This window comes from Elaeis guineensis, chromosome 2 (genome assembly GCF_000442705.2).
Source record: "Elaeis guineensis isolate ETL-2024a chromosome 2, EG11, whole genome shotgun sequence".
Classification (NCBI taxonomy): Eukaryota; Viridiplantae; Streptophyta; class Magnoliopsida; order Arecales; family Arecaceae; genus Elaeis; species Elaeis guineensis.
In genome coordinates this window covers 85,066,980-85,082,589 of record NC_025994.2, presented here as the reverse complement: position 1 = coordinate 85,082,589, position 15,610 = coordinate 85,066,980, and the positions used below count along the sequence as shown (strand labels likewise).

Below are 15,610 nucleotides of genomic sequence, written 5' to 3'. Positions count from 1 at the left end.
ATATAGAAGAAATATCAAAAAAAGAAGAGGGTGGAGAATGAGCACCCCGGTGCCTCGACGGAGATACAAAAGACTGAAAAGGAGAAACATGGGAAGAAGTTTTCTTAAGTCGTTGAATGGGTGAAATTGTACGTTGATGAAACAACATGTCATTACAAGCCAGCAAGAGCTGCCCAGCAATACATGCAAGCAATACATTTGACCGTGGCCCTACTTGGGCAGACCAAGAAAAAGACCACAAAACCCAGAAAAGACACAGGAAAAAACACATGCTCATGCATGCCACTCACCAAAGCCCAGCAGCTTGCAGCAAGAGACTATGACATGATTGTTATCTTCTGCAGCAACCCAAAGGTCACAAAGTTGATGATGAGGAAGAACGCCTCTACCATGCATGCAATAGCTGTTTACAAGGTAGTCCATGCCAAAGTAACCGCCACCAGAAATATTTGACTCTACTTGGAACATTGAATTTCCAGAGCCACTTAAAATTCGGAAAAGAGGTTGAAGAAGGCAACTGGCTAACCAAAGCATCCACATCTCGTAAAGAGGCAGTGTTACGACCGTGCTTTGTATTACTTTCGAGTGCAATGCACATGCCAAGTTCTAACTTATGGCCCATGTTTCACAACTATGGTACATGGACGCTGCTCACGTATAAAAAAAAATAAAGATCGTACCATTGATTAGCGCAGAGTTTATGGTTAGATAACTTAAACCAAACAAGTTCTTCATATATTGAAGAAGTTTATGATGATCATTATTTTATTTAAAAGAATTCAGATAAGATTCGAAAGAATGAACCACACCAATAACAACAAGTTTTTCTGTTACGATGGAAAACAACGGTTTGGGGTCCGTTACGTCGTCGGCACGGCGCGGCGTTACAGGAGACTTGGAGAAAAAAATCCAACTCAGGGACAGCGACGAGGGAAAGCTTGAGGCCATGGGCGTTCCAGGTGGCAGGATTCTGACCTCCAAAAATAGAATGGTACAAAGTGGTCCTTCTCCAAAGTCCCTAACCAGCATCTCCGATGACCCTTTCCTTATCTCTCTCTTCTTTTTGAAACCCCTTCTTTGATCTTTTCCTCGCTTGTCTCCATTTTTATTTATTTATTTATTTTTCTTTATCGCATTCACTGCTCTTCCAGATTTCTTCTTCTTTATTTTTGTTAATATTGCAGTTTTCTTCTCTCTGTTCATAGAAAGGACCTCCAACAGCTGATGGAATAGCACCCTGAAAGTAGAATACTAAAAAGAGGTCCCTGGTGTCCAGCACTCAGAATAGAGTGAGTATATAATGGTTCCATTCATCTTCTCAATACTTTAGTCTTTGTGTTGCCAACTAAATATTTTCTTTTGGATATTTATCTTTCTGTATTAAGTTTATTTAATTTTTTCATCGCTTGCAGGATTTGTTGGATTTTGCTTGTCATTGCACTCTTTCCCTGTGTTATATTTTCTTTATCCAAAAGAATTGGTGGTGGTTCTTTGCTTTATTATTCATTTATCTGATATTGATACTCTGTATGAAAAGTTATTCCATCTTGTCCAAGATTCTTGGTAGTGTGTTGTTTCTTTTATGCGATGTTTATTCTGTCATATCGATTTGCAGGGTTTTGATGACTGGTTTTTGCACCTGTTCTGATTTTTTTTTTTTTTTGGAGAAAAAAGATGGAAGGATTGATAATATAGCGATGATCACAGCCAATAAGTCTTGTTCAGACTATCTCAATCGGCTTTATAAATGTTTCTTAGTGATTGATTTCATCATCCAACAAAAAACAAGCTCTAGTCCTTAAAGTCTCATCAGATCTTTTTCTTTGTCAGCGTACCTCATCGTATCTTTATTGCACTTTGCCATGCAATTTATTTATTTCTCCACGAGTTAAATTAGATCTAAATTGAATGGAAATTTTCTGTGTACTCGAGTATAGTTTACTCATGCATAATCCGGATATATGTGGTTATGCTGTAGTTGCGTGCATCCTCATCTTGGTGATTTTATTTCTGTGGATTTCGACCCCTTTTATTTTCAGCTATTCAATGATCCTTTAGATATGCCATACTTTATCCTTTTATTTTTCTTGTAATGGAGTTAAAATAGCTAACATATTGACAACGGGGTGACTCTTAATCATCAATTTCACATGCAATCTCCTGTTCACGTCCATTTATAATCTCCAATTAAATTGCTACCTATTTACTTTATGTTACTTCTATTTATATATAAATCCTTGATTCTTTAAAGCATTCCCTGATAGAAGATTTTTTGATTCCTTCCCTCTGACTGTGCGGTTTGCTACGTGAAAATGAAAACTCTCTGTGAAGATGCCAAAATATCTGGGCATGTGTGTCAAGAAGTTCTAACTATAAATTCTAGATTCTAATGTGTTGGATTTTGATTTGATTACAGGAAAATATGTCTAATTATGTTTAGTTCTTATACTGAATAATATGGATGTCTTAATTCTATAGTTCATTGATTGATAAATTATAGCTTATTTTGTTCTCGTAATTGTGTGAGGGTACCCTGTGATATTTTGCTTCTAATTTTTATTTCTGTATTATCCGAGGAACCCGAGCTAACAGAACCATACAAACTTCATTATGTCATGCACCTTTCCTCAAAAAATATAGCAAAAAGCTCCTATCTCTCTGTTTGACAAAAGTTTGAAAAACTGAGTGCTATAATTTTTTTTAACAATATAACTTTTACCACTGCCATTTCTTTCTCTTTTTTGTCTCTCGTTTTCTTCTCTTTTGGTATGACTGACTTGCTTTACTACAGCATAGATTAATGTTAAAAAGATTGGAATTGTTCTAATTGATATTAAGGATTTTATTCCATGTTAAAATATAGACCCTCTTTTATTTTGTTCAAAGCTCAACTTGACTAGTGCGACTCTTTATTGTGACTATCATGAAGAAATCTTTATGTAGCCACAACCAAGATTCCTTATCCACATGCCATGTATGTTCCCTACGTCATGCTTTATCTAACTCCAAGCAGGATTAATGTGCTTGGTTTGGGTATTTTGCTTTCTTTATGTCAGCAATACAGTTTGTCTGAACTGAGCACAAAAGCAAGTTATAGTGTATCATGGTCACCATTGATAGCGTACACCAATGGATTTATAAGCTATAAGATCAGTTCTTTTGTTGCTTTGAGGTGAAGGATTTTGTCCACTTTTCTTGTTTTCTTGGGCTTATTCCCCTTATGGTTGCTGAATGTTTCAACAATAACATGGCTTCCATGATCTCTCTGATGCATTCTGAGTGATCTGCACACTACCGGACTCTTATGTAGCTTCATTTGATTGCTATTCTTTGATTGTCTGAGTTCTTCAATTTTTCTTTTCTTTTTTCTTTTCCTCTAATTGATCGTCTAAGTTCTTCAGTTGGTTCATGCTGTGGATCTTTACATTCTTTGATATCCTTTGTGGGTTCTAAACCCCCCTTTCCCCGGGGTGCATGCTGTGATTCCTATGGTTTCAGAGTCATATGGTTTCAGAGTGCACAAACCATCATATATATTTGCCTTATATCTCCAATGCACTCCACATTATTCTCACAAACTCTGAGATTTCACTCTTCTTAGCAATAAGCAAATGCCTATACTTATTTTTTGGGTTACTGCTAGTTGAAAAAAAATATTCTTCAAAATCATACAAGTATCATCATATCATTGGTACTTGAATTTGCATTATTTTGCATGACCTGATGTATACCGAAGCGTGCTACCAGCTGGTCAATACGGATCCCATTAGTAGCACAGCAAATCTTGCCTCAGTTGTCATCTCATTCAAAAGATTACATAATTTGCTGTTTTTCTTACATTTCCATTGTACCTGTTATTGCTACTTTACAAAGATTTGTGCATTTGTGAGATGTTGTGCTCTACTTAAATAACTCTCAATGCTCTTTGTTGATCCACCACGAAATCAAGGATGATATATTTATGCATGTGTGAAGGCATTTATATCTATGTGATGTACATATGCATGTCGGACTCTGATTGATCCTTATAGATTATTTATGCTGAGAGCTGACTATATCATGCAGTCTATGTGACTTATGCCGTTTGGTCTTTGTATTTGTGTACCTTTTCATGAAAAATATTATTTGGTCTATGAGCCATTTGTTCGAGGACATCCAGTTCTTTTGTTGGTTTAGGAGTCTGCTGACTTGCAATGGGTAATATTTCCAGCTTTCTGCTCAGCCTAGAAGCAACATTTATAGAGAACTGTCTTGTGAAGAAGGATATAGTCTATAATGTATTAATTTAACCGTAGATTTATACATGCACATATATATAATCTGGGAATTGTGTATTTGCATATGCTAACATCTGTATTCATTTCCTAGTCTGACACCTAGTTTGCATTTATTTTGTCTATGAATCCTCCTCTTCCATATTCTTTGAAACCAACATTCTGAACATTGGTTATTGGTTTTTGTTCTGAGACATGTTATAGAACTCATTGCTTGTGGTACCACAGAGATGGAATTGCTGCATGTTTTCAATTTCAGGTTGAGTTGGCCGTACTTTTTATGTTACAAAGTCATGCTAGTTATGAAAATCTCACTTCATTTAGGTCTTATAAGTTGTTTATCGCTGAGAAATAATTTGAAACAATTAGCATTATTTTGTCTGCATTTTATTAAAATGTGGTCTCAGCATTCTTGAGACTCTGTATAATGACAAAGAATGATCAATTTTCTCAAACACAAGATTTGAGTGCACATGAAAATGGTAGGTTCTCAGGTTTATACAAAAAATTATTGTATTACTAAAAACAAACTCGCAAGTAGCGTGTGAGGCTGTGAGCTCATTTTAGGAGGTCGTCTATCTCCATACTATACGCACCACATTCAGCACATTCTAGTAAAGGTAAGGTAAAGGAGGAGAAAGGGGGTGAATGCCTCCAACAGAACCAGAAAAGTTTATTTCTTTCTGTTTGGCTTCTCTTTCTGTTATAGAGTTGTAATTACCTGTATGACACCTGATGATATTAGTCGGTCCAAAGACATACACAAACGGTATGCATAAAGCATTATACCATTAGGACAATCATCCAATGCTGGTTATCAAATAAGCAACCCACCCCTCCAAGTTGGTGCACATAGCTCTAGCTTACCCAACTTTAAACAAGTCCAAGGGCTTTATAACATGGAGCATTTATAAAACTGTCAACAGGTTGATTTTCCAATTTAATATGACTAGGCGACTAGCTTCATATCGTTGCAAACCACTATCAGAGGATGGCAGCTTACCTCGTTTTGATCAGATCTCAAAGGATGAAGAGACAGTAATTTAATGCATTATAGCTTTGCTAGCATTCAACAACACCACGTGATACATCCTTCCTTATTGTATTTGTGTTGATTTAAGTTGCTTAAACCATATAAGCTGCCGAGACTATGACATGACGACTGAAACAGACTCAAAAAACTAGTCTGCAAGCTTCCAACTGTGAAACTGAATGGACTTCTTGTAACACATCCAAATATTTGTTCTACTGCACATTTTGGTAAAGTTGATCTTCTTTGCATTTGAGTAGGTTATACGTCCCTAGCTAGCATTCACATTTTTGTGTTTGTTCCCTCTAAGTAAGGACACTGGCTAGTGCATCTGCTCAAGCTTGTGCTTTGCTTTATAGGTGTATTTGTTCTTTTTGTTTCATTTTTGTTCTAATATTAGCATAGTTTACATATATAGTGACATGGAATAAACTGTCCTGGACTTGATTTATATTATTGAAAAAATAATCCTGCTAAAGTATTTGCTGTGAGCAGATCTTGAAAATTTCTTTGAAGAATAAATGGCAGACATACATGTCTTGGACTCTGCCGAAAGGTGTACTGAAAGCATAGTAAATGAAGATTCAGGTGCAGGTGCAGGTGCAGGTGCAAATGCAGCTTCAAGGGCAGATATGGTATTCACTTCCACGAATCCTCTCTCAGAACTGGTGTGGTCTCCACACGAGGGATTGAGTCTTAAATATGCTGGTTCCAGTTTATCTGAAAAGAAAGCCTCCCTTTCACGGAATACGGAATCATTCGATATAAAAATTTCATCACCGCAGCATACTAATGGTGGGAAGAGTGTCAGTGTTAGAGATATCGCAGCAGGAAACATGAAAAAGATGCGGCTTGAACTAAATTCTGATAACAGAAATTCTAAAAGAGTAACCTTGCCTGGTTCTCCTAGAAGAACTGTCGATATGCAACCTGCCTCTCTGACAAGCCTATGCGAACAAGATTCAAGTTAGTGTGAACAAACAATTATGTGTCCATTAAACTTCAATTATAAGGATTCTATACTTTATGTATCAGATGCATTATGAAGGCCATCTTCACATGCTTATTCTAATTGCAAAAATAATTCTAGTGGCAGGATCTCAAGGAGACATGAACAAAATGGAAGAAGCAATTTTAGATAATAAATGTGAGCATGATGAATCAGATAACAAAGAAACTGGCATATGCTCACCCAGAAACAGCAAGGGCTTTGGCATCATCGATCCTGAGACAGTTGCAGCTGATACTACTCATGATAAGATCTTTATTGCAGGTACTTCCGCTGCAAATTTACAGTTTTGCTCTATTAACTAACATCTGAAATATGTACCTTGTAATTGTGTAGGTCCGCATAATAATGACCTGACTCCCAATTGTACATCATGTAACCTAAAAGAGCTGAAGCCTGATCAAGCACAGATTGAAGTTGAGTCTGCATCCAATATCGGAACCTCAAATGAGCGTCATAAAGAAATGACTAGGATAAAGAAGCATGAGGCATCAGGCTTGGTTGAAGTATCTGCTCATGAAGATTCTACATTAGCAAAAAATGGAAGCAATGTGAAATTAGCATCAAGCTCAAGTTCTGCAGAGTGCAGGGTTGCTGACTTGGAATTAGATGATGCAGAAGACAATACTGAAAGAATCACTAAGCAGTATACTGACTTCCATATTCTTGGTAAACCATGTTCAGGTGATGTGCTATCCAAAGACATTGGTACTATGACCAAGATTGGAACGGCTGCAGTATTGCAATCTCAGGATTTTGGCAATAATGAAACTTGGCAAGCAAATACAAAGACAAAGAATGAGCCTGCTTTGTTTGGGTCTGAATCAGCATGTAATGCAAATCCTAGAAGTTTGGAAAAGGGTAAAGAAAAAGTTCTCTATGTTGAAGACAATGAGAGAGTTTCAAAAGAGAGAGAGGACAGCAATGAGAGTGTTGAAAGCAGTAGCAGAAGTTTGGCTTCAACACGAAAACGAGCACCGAGTTGCAACTCAATGCTGTCCCTGAGAAGCAAGAGATCCAAAAACGAAAGCAATGAGAGCTCTTGCTTAGGATCTTTTCTCAAAAAAGATAAATCTTTTATGAATTGGATATCAACTATAACTAATGTTTCGTCCAGAAATGGTCAAATAGCACCTTCCTTGGGAATTGTTCCAAAATCATCTGACTGTAGAAAAGAAAGCATGGGTCCTTTGCCCTTGACAGATGACAAAAGCAACAGCAATGCCTGTGGGACAACAGGTTTTAATTCCGTTTTTCAGGCTCTCTACTGTCCAAATGTCACTGAACATAGTGGCGCAAGTTATCATAACAATCAAAGAGAAGCTGACGCCTTGAAAAAACTAGAAGTTATGAGAGAGCAACTGGATCATGGTCATCATGTGGACAGTGATAGTCTGAAATGTAATATAAACATAACCACTACTGTAACAAGTCAGAAGATACATAATGTTTCAAATGAACTTCATGTTACTGGTGAAGCTGTTGCCATTTGCAGCCCTCATTCAGTCTGCAATAGGGAGGGTGGCAAATTACATACTGTTGTTTCTTGTTCAGGTGAGAGGCTTGACCAGGGTACTTATCAAGTGGAGTTTCCCTCAACCACAATCAATTCATCTTCGACTAGCTCTACTATTAATGAAAAAATAAAACAGGCTTGCACTGTGAACAACATTGGATCTTCGAGCTCTTCAGCAAAGAGTGGTTCCGGATCTCCTGAAGACAATGGAACTGGAGTACCTTGTTCAGTTCCAAACAGCTCCTCAAATGAGTTATTCGACAACAGAAGTGCTTTTTGTCAGAACTTATGGATATCCCGGCTGTTGCCAAAAGCTTCTTCACCAATATTAAATCCAGTACCTTGCAATCTGGGTGCAGGAGCAACTGAGAATCTCAAAAATGAAAGTAGTTTGTTAAGCTCTCCTTCTCAAAGTAAAGTTGCTCCTAGCAAGGAGCATAAAAATTCAGAGAACTGTAGCCTCTCTTACCTAGAAACAAAAATGGGTGCTAGAAATGTAGGAATGAAGCCATATCCAACCTGTTCTACAGATTCATATGGTCTAAAGGAGCCAGCAGATCACAAGCTCATATCTAAACTAAGTCCAATACAACCATTACAAAGATTGAAAAACTCAGAATCAATAGCATCTCTGTTTGCAAAGAGATTGGGCGCCCTTAGACATATCATGCCTCCAAAAATTTCAGATGACACGTCATGTGCAGCCACAATCTGCTTCTTTTGTGGAAAGACTGATCACTGCTTAAGAGAATGTTCTGAGCTAGTTGAATCTGATCTTGAGGATCTTCTGAAATATATGAATTCACGAGGTGACACAGATCTGCCATTCGGCTTATGCATTCGATGTTTTCAGCTCAATCACTGGGCCATTGCATGTCCGCATGCATCCTTAAAAGGAAAACATAGCAGTGATAATTCTTTCATTGTTAATAATGAGAACTCTGGCAAGGTTGATGAAAGTCATGGAAGACATGGTTCTGCTAATTATGGTGGAAGAATCATTTTATGGTCTGGAGACAAACAGGAACATCAGCAACATGTCAGCATGTATCAAATTCCTCCAATAAGAGAGTCAGGAGTGAAGACTAAGCTTGCAGTTCATGGAAGCAGCAGTGTTGATGAAGTAGCAGGCCCTAGTACAAGTGGTTTATATTCAAAGCCAGTCAGCAAGAATCTGGAAGAAAGGAGAATTGAATTGAAGGGCAGGGCTTTGAATTCAGAAGGCAATGAGTTAAAGGGAAAATGTATCATACCATTCTGTAATTTTATGGTTGCTGAATTAGGTGATGAGCCAACTGAAATTTTTGAGACAGTAAGGAGGCTTCGTTTATCTCGCATTGATGTCATCAGGTAGAAGAAAACCAGGAATTTAATGATGATAATGTTGTTATCCAGTTAGTGGTTTCTGCAACACTTTTGCTAGCGATCATCAATCATGTTGCTCAAAATATAGTTTTTTGCACTAATTTCCTTGAAGCATATGTTCTTCTAGCATGCATCAAAATCATGAATGTTTTGACTTTTCATATTGTATGATTGCTGCTGTATAACATTACCCTGCAGCATACTGATTATGAAATCAATATAAATGTTTATCAAGGTAAGCATGACCCGAAGTCCACTTTAAGGACCTAATGGCTATATCTTGTGTGGTAATTGCTATGATTTTCCACATATAGAGTTATTAGTTCTATATATTTACTTTTCAGTAACCTTTTTTTTTTTGGGTAACAGTACATGCTTTAGTATTTGCATTGTCACAGTGTAGAACATTGTCATGAAGCATATGCCTCTCTTAGCTATGCATGGAGGCAACCATTGTACATGAGAGCTATTCTTATTGTAGGCATAGATGAAGAATGTGATCTAGAATGTTCATAAATCTAAATAGTTTATGAAGACTGGAATTTTGTCTCTAAGTTGGAAATTTCTTGTCGTTGCTGCTATCATAAGGGAGTTGTGGAGTGAGATACTAATCATCTGGAAATACTTATCATGGTCTTTCTACTTCTCTAATCTTTTGATTTTGTGACATGATCATATGGTGAAGATACTTTCTTCAGAAAATCTGGAATTAGGTAGGAATTTTGAAGTTGGAATATGGTTTAAAGAGCAAATACTTGATCAAGTGAACAATCACAAGTTATGTAAATTGTCTTGTATCAGGTGTCACTAGTTACCAGTTTCCAATTATGTTTTTTGCTAATCTCGGATACATGCATTTAATAAAATTATTTGGAAAGAAATTGGTTAAAAGGTCTTTTGCTTTATAGAATCGTTACTAATTATTATGTATTAGTGCAGACTGCTGGCATTCTCTCTTGCCAATAAAATGAATTGTTTTTTATTTGTTTTGCCTGTGCTGAAACTTGTTCTTCTTTTCCACTGAAGAGACAGGCATTGCTGAACTGTCTTGGAGTTAAAGGTTGAATAATTACCATGATTGGTAATATAAGTCGACCTTTTCTGACTTTTCTTTTCCATAGGAAAATCCTGTCTCCTCAATTATATCTTCATACTTCAGAAACTAGGTTGCAGATAGGTTTTCAGTCTTGGTAATGGACCCTATTGCTTAACGTATGAGTCTGGTGGTACAGTCCACCCCTATACCGGTGCATGGCACATGTCGGAGGTGAGACAGCAGCTGTACAACTGTACCTTGTGTCAACACAGTACTGTATTGAGCCCCCGTACTGTACTGGTATCTTATCTGGTTGGTATAGTATGCCAAATGGTGGGCAGTACTAGTCAGTATGGAAAACCCTGGGTTATAGTTTGGACCTTAACATGCTGGTGCATTGCAGATATATGATCCAAAGAACTTTTACTGGTCCATGTAATTACCAAATCATAAATTTGATGGAAGAGAAGAAAAACTTTCATAAGTCATATTGATCAACATTACAAAATGCCTAAATACTGTAATATTTTCTTAGTTCCCTATTGTTTGGTTCCTTTACAGGGGTCAGGTAGGATAGGTTCGTGGAGATTTAATTGTTCTTATTTCAAATATCCTATTTTTGTAATTACTAATCATTATTCTAATCTATGAATTTATAGGTTGCTGAAATCACCGGTTGCCCAATTTAGCGTAGAAGGTTTTTTCGTGCGCCTGCGGCTCAGAAAGTGGGAAGAAGGACTAGGGGGAACAGGGTATCATGTGGCTCGCATTAACGGTGAAATTCTACCCTGCCCACTCCTTGTTTTTTAATTAGTAGACTATCTCTTACGATCCTTACCAAAAATAGCTGGGTGATAGTTGATTTTTTTTTTGAAAGAAAGGTAATAGTTGATGTTGGAGATAAAAACAATTTCATCTAAAGATTGTTGTTACAATGGTATTTCTTTGATTTCGCAGGTACAAGTTTTGGAAACTGCCTTTCTGTAAGCATTAGGGGTTCCACATGCATTGTGGAATATCATACTGTGTCCAATCATGATTTTCTTGAGGTAACATCTACAACTTAGGATTCCATCTATTGACTCTTGTTAAGTGCAGTAATACATTCTTGCTACGCTCCAACCCACTCCATGGACCCAAAAGCCTTTTTCAAACATGATCTAGCAGAATTTGCAGCCTTTCAGTTTTAAGCCTGTGTAACAAGTTTTATGGTCCTGTTGTTAAGAACCTTATAATTGTTTTACTTTTCCTCCTTTTGCTCAAGTAGCGAGGTTGATCCTGAAGTTATTGTTATCTTGTTTGGTGGAAGAAGTTGGCTCATCAATTACTGATCTGTTTGAAATTCACCCTCATTCTTCTTGCTTCATCATAGACCAGACTTTTCCAAGTGTATCGACACGAGTGTGTTAAAATTATATTTGTCGAGACTCTCATGGTGGTCGGCAAGATTTGCCTTTGACACCCCTTGCTTAGCACCATTAGCAAACATTCATATATTAATACATAATTGTGCGAACTTAAAGCTTTTGTAAAAGATATTCAATAACAAGTTCATGATGGTCAGTTGTTAGAAAGCAGAAGCCGAAAAATAGTTTTGGGGATGATGACTGCAGCTTTAGGGGCCTGTTTGGATGCTGTCCTACTATATCCACATTATTGGTTGGTACTCGTATAAACAAAATTTAGTTATATATCTTTTCCCTTGCAAATGCCTGATGGAGGCCACCTCGAACAGAAGTGAAGGAAAGCTAGAATTACATGCAGGTTATCCAATAGTGTTAGCGTTAGGCTTAGGAGGCTAAGCAGCAGCCAAGCAGAGATCTTAGGTGCTGTTCCTGATTGAGTTGCTTTGCATAAATGATACCTTGTTTGGCGTTTAATGCCTTGGTGCTTTGTTCCTTGTATCAGATGGGAGCCTAATGGTGGAGCCTTTGTTATAGACCCCCTCTTTCCCTTCTGTGCTTATTTAATTTTCTAGATGAAATTGGTATTGGGAACACCATGGTTTACTCTTTTTTTTTTAAAAAAAAAAAAGAAGAAGAAAGAAAAAAAAATCGGAAAACCCTTTAAAACATCCTGATTTATCTTGTACCAATCTATTTTTCATTTCTCCGAATATGTCTTATATTTTCATTTTTCAGCCATTCAATTTGTTATCCCATAAATTTGTTTTTTCTCGTTGAAAAATTTGAAGGCAGCTCCAAAATTATGCTGTGTTTCCGGTTAGATTAATCAATGATTATAATGCTCTTTCATAATTATTGAATTTGCTGGTGCTTGGTGAGTGTAGGATGAGCTGAAGGACTGGTGGTCTGCTATCATGAAAGGAGATGGTAAACTGCCCTCAAGAGAAGAGTTGGACAAGAAACTTGGTGAGAGGGTGGTGCTTGGATTCTAGAAACATGGATCAACCAATGATATGCTTCTAAGACATCCTGTTGCCTTCAAGACAAAACTCTAATCTGATCCAGATTGCTTAAGATTACTGAGAATTGAGGTCAGACTTCAACCGAGCTATTAATCACCTCAATTAATTGGGTATAATTATAAAGTGTAGCTGCCAAAAGAGGATTGTTGTGCCAGTCTGAAAGATGTGCTGCATAAAATAGTTGGTCGATATGATTACAAGGTGTGGCATGAATAGAGATTAACTTGTTTGGTGTATCACATGAAGAATAGCTGGTAATTTACAAGTGTGATATTATTTATATTGTAAAAAACTAGTTGTGTGTACTTGTGCAAGGATACTCTATTGTCTTTTGAATCTTTTTCCATCACTACTCTTGATCCAAGAATATCAATGTGTTCCAAATGTTATTTAATTGGTAGTTGGAATGATGAGTGTGGGACAAGAAGCTCTTTTTTTTTTTTTTTTTTTTTTTAGGGTGGTAAACAGATAAGAAGCTTTGGTTAAGGGTCATTCCACTCACGTATCCACATCAATGGATTGGACTCCTCAACCTGTTTAATTGCCAGCTCATCATGGGCCTCTTAAATCCTAGAAGTCAGCGTAGATTGACGTATTGTTCAGCCAATGGCAAGGCCTGTTTGGCCTGATTAATCTGTTAGGCGGTGGACAATATGTCATCAGTTATTTTGATAGAAAATTTCCCTTTCCAAAATGAATGCTTAGATATAATTTTTTCATCCGGGAATTTTAAAATCTCATCGCATGGTATTCAAAAAGTTATGTAATATTAAAAGAAGCACCTTTATTATATATATTAAGGTGAACTGACAATATTTTATCCAAAAAAAATTGAAGATTTTTTTGAGCATTGCTACTAACGGCCATTCAGTGGCAATTGGAATTTGTTAGGGTACACGGGCAAATCAATCGCATCAGTCAGTCTCCATTCATCGTTCAGGTCCATGTGGATCACTGGGCTCAAAATTTTATAGAATTTGTGCCACAATAACAAAATTAAAGGATTATAAGCCGAACTAAGTTTTATGAGTGCTCCTAGAATGGGTCGGTCTGAATCTCGTGAGGAGAAAAAAAAAAAAAAAAAAAATCTATATTTAAAGGCACTATTAGTATTTTTAACTATAAATCTAATCCAATCTATAATTTTATGATTTTGTTAGTTATACTGTTCAATTCATTAATCTTATAAAATTTTGGGATCAATCATCCAAACAAGATCTCAATTAATCATTGACTTCCATATTGAATCAGCGGTCTAGAAGGTGACCTATTAGTTCTTCGAATTTATTCTTTGCAGATAACAATGGTGTTGATGCATGAAGACACACATTTGGTTTATTGAATGCATTCCATATTTAAAATGTAGCACTAAACAGTTAAGTTCTATGATTAGCAATTAAATTATTTGGTTTACCAAAAACTATCTCATGTTTAAAATGTGTTACTAAGATACAAAGTTCAATGGCTACCAACCAGTCTTCAATGTGGGGGAAGACAGCTCAACTGAAACAAAAATGGTCGGACATAATTAATCACCTGCCCCGTTTTTATAATCATCCGTCCCTGTCTATAATTAATTTATAACCAGACTTTTTTTTTTTTTTGCTATAATTTATAACCAGACTTTGATAGGAGAATTGAGAAGACGTTTCCCTGTTCAAAACCGTTTTGGGAAGGGTTCATTCAAAATCCTCACAGATAAATATATCAAAGAATTTGTAATGGTTGCATAAATTAAGAAGAAAGTGATGCAACTTCCATTGAGATAGTCTGGACGTATACAAGAAAAATCGAAGGCTCCAATAAGGACATATCTTACATTACCCCCCCAAAAAAAAATAAGGACATGTATCTTAGTTTATGTAGGAGGTTGTCAGAAAAATGTTAGAAGGGATATAAAAATAATCCTATATAATAATACTTGATGAATAAGGATTTGGAAAACCAAACCCTAATAATTGAGAGTGGCCTTGATTATAGTCATGTTGCAAACTGCTTCTTATTTTCTTTCTTGCTCATCATTAAGTTTTCAAAGTATTCCATCAGAGTTGAGATCAAAATGAGGACATAACTTTGGTACAAGAGGGAGGGATGTAGTGGAAATATAGGTACGATAAGCGCTTGTATTGCAACTTTCTATCTATCATCATATTAAGAATTAGAATAGATTTACTATACCAAAAAATAAATTATTGTCCAAAGCAACAAAAAGTTTTCTTCCACTTCTTTCTACTTTCATTTTCTTCCTCAACTTCATTATGTTCCATGCCTTCATTGCCATCTGCTACTTGGGATTTATCAATGTTAGGTTTCATTCTCTTTGCTATCTCCTTCCCTCTTTGCTTCGCTGTACTCAACCAAATCTGGCAAAATCCAACCACTAGAAAGTGAAACAAGATGGAAGAGTATTGGGGTCTAATTGAAAAAATTAAAAATTTAAAATATAAGTACCAATCTCAAGAAGTTGAAGGGTGTTGGTATAATTTTTTCAAAAACAATCATTTTTCATTCCAAGAGAAAGATATTTATCAAATATAATGTTAAAGTTATATCATACACAGTCACGTGCTCATGGATCCTAACAAAGATGAACTAATAAGATACAAAGTAACCAAATCTTAAATTTTGAATCTAATTGAAAAAATTAAAAATTTTGGGGTATAAATACAAATCACAAAAAGCTCAAAGACTGTTGGTATGATTTGTCTTAATTTTTTTATCGAGAAGTGTGGAATTGCACAGCTTGAAAAATATGTCCCTTCCCATCATTTCTATCTAGTTTGAGGATGTTTAGTAGTTTGTATGAAATCCATGTAGTGACTTGTCCGTCGCCAATTGTTGTTTATTCCTGATCCATATACCCCTCTTGTCCTGCAAAAACCCCAAGCAAGGAAGGTAGATGCCTCCAAGGCTAAGACACCAAAGCAGATTTAAGCCATTGCTTGTAGTAAG

General features: G+C 36.4%; 1 protein-coding gene across 3 annotated transcripts; it reads left to right on the top strand.

The window, feature by feature from the left end:
* Positions 1-1,059: 1,059 nt before the first annotated feature.
* LOC105055997 (uncharacterized) lies at positions 1,060-13,025 on the top strand. 3 transcript variants are annotated; one of them, XM_073251992.1, is made up of 7 exons: positions 1,060-1,289; positions 5,800-6,270; positions 6,401-6,577; positions 6,650-9,179; positions 10,890-11,005; positions 11,188-11,279; positions 12,521-13,025. In XM_073251992.1, exons 2-7 carry the CDS (start codon positions 5,826-5,828, stop codon positions 12,626-12,628), a joined length of 3,468 nt encoding a protein of 1,155 aa, XP_073108093.1. In that variant the 5' UTR covers positions 1,060-1,289; positions 5,800-5,825; the 3' UTR covers positions 12,629-13,025. The 3 variants fall into 3 exon arrangements, with proteins under 3 accessions (XP_073108093.1, XP_019710986.2, XP_010936361.2); XM_019855427.2 differs by having other exon boundaries at positions 5,784-6,270; positions 6,395-6,577; XM_010938059.2 differs by having other exon boundaries at positions 1,061-1,289; positions 6,395-6,577.
* The last annotated feature ends 2,585 nt before the right edge of the window (positions 13,026-15,610 follow it).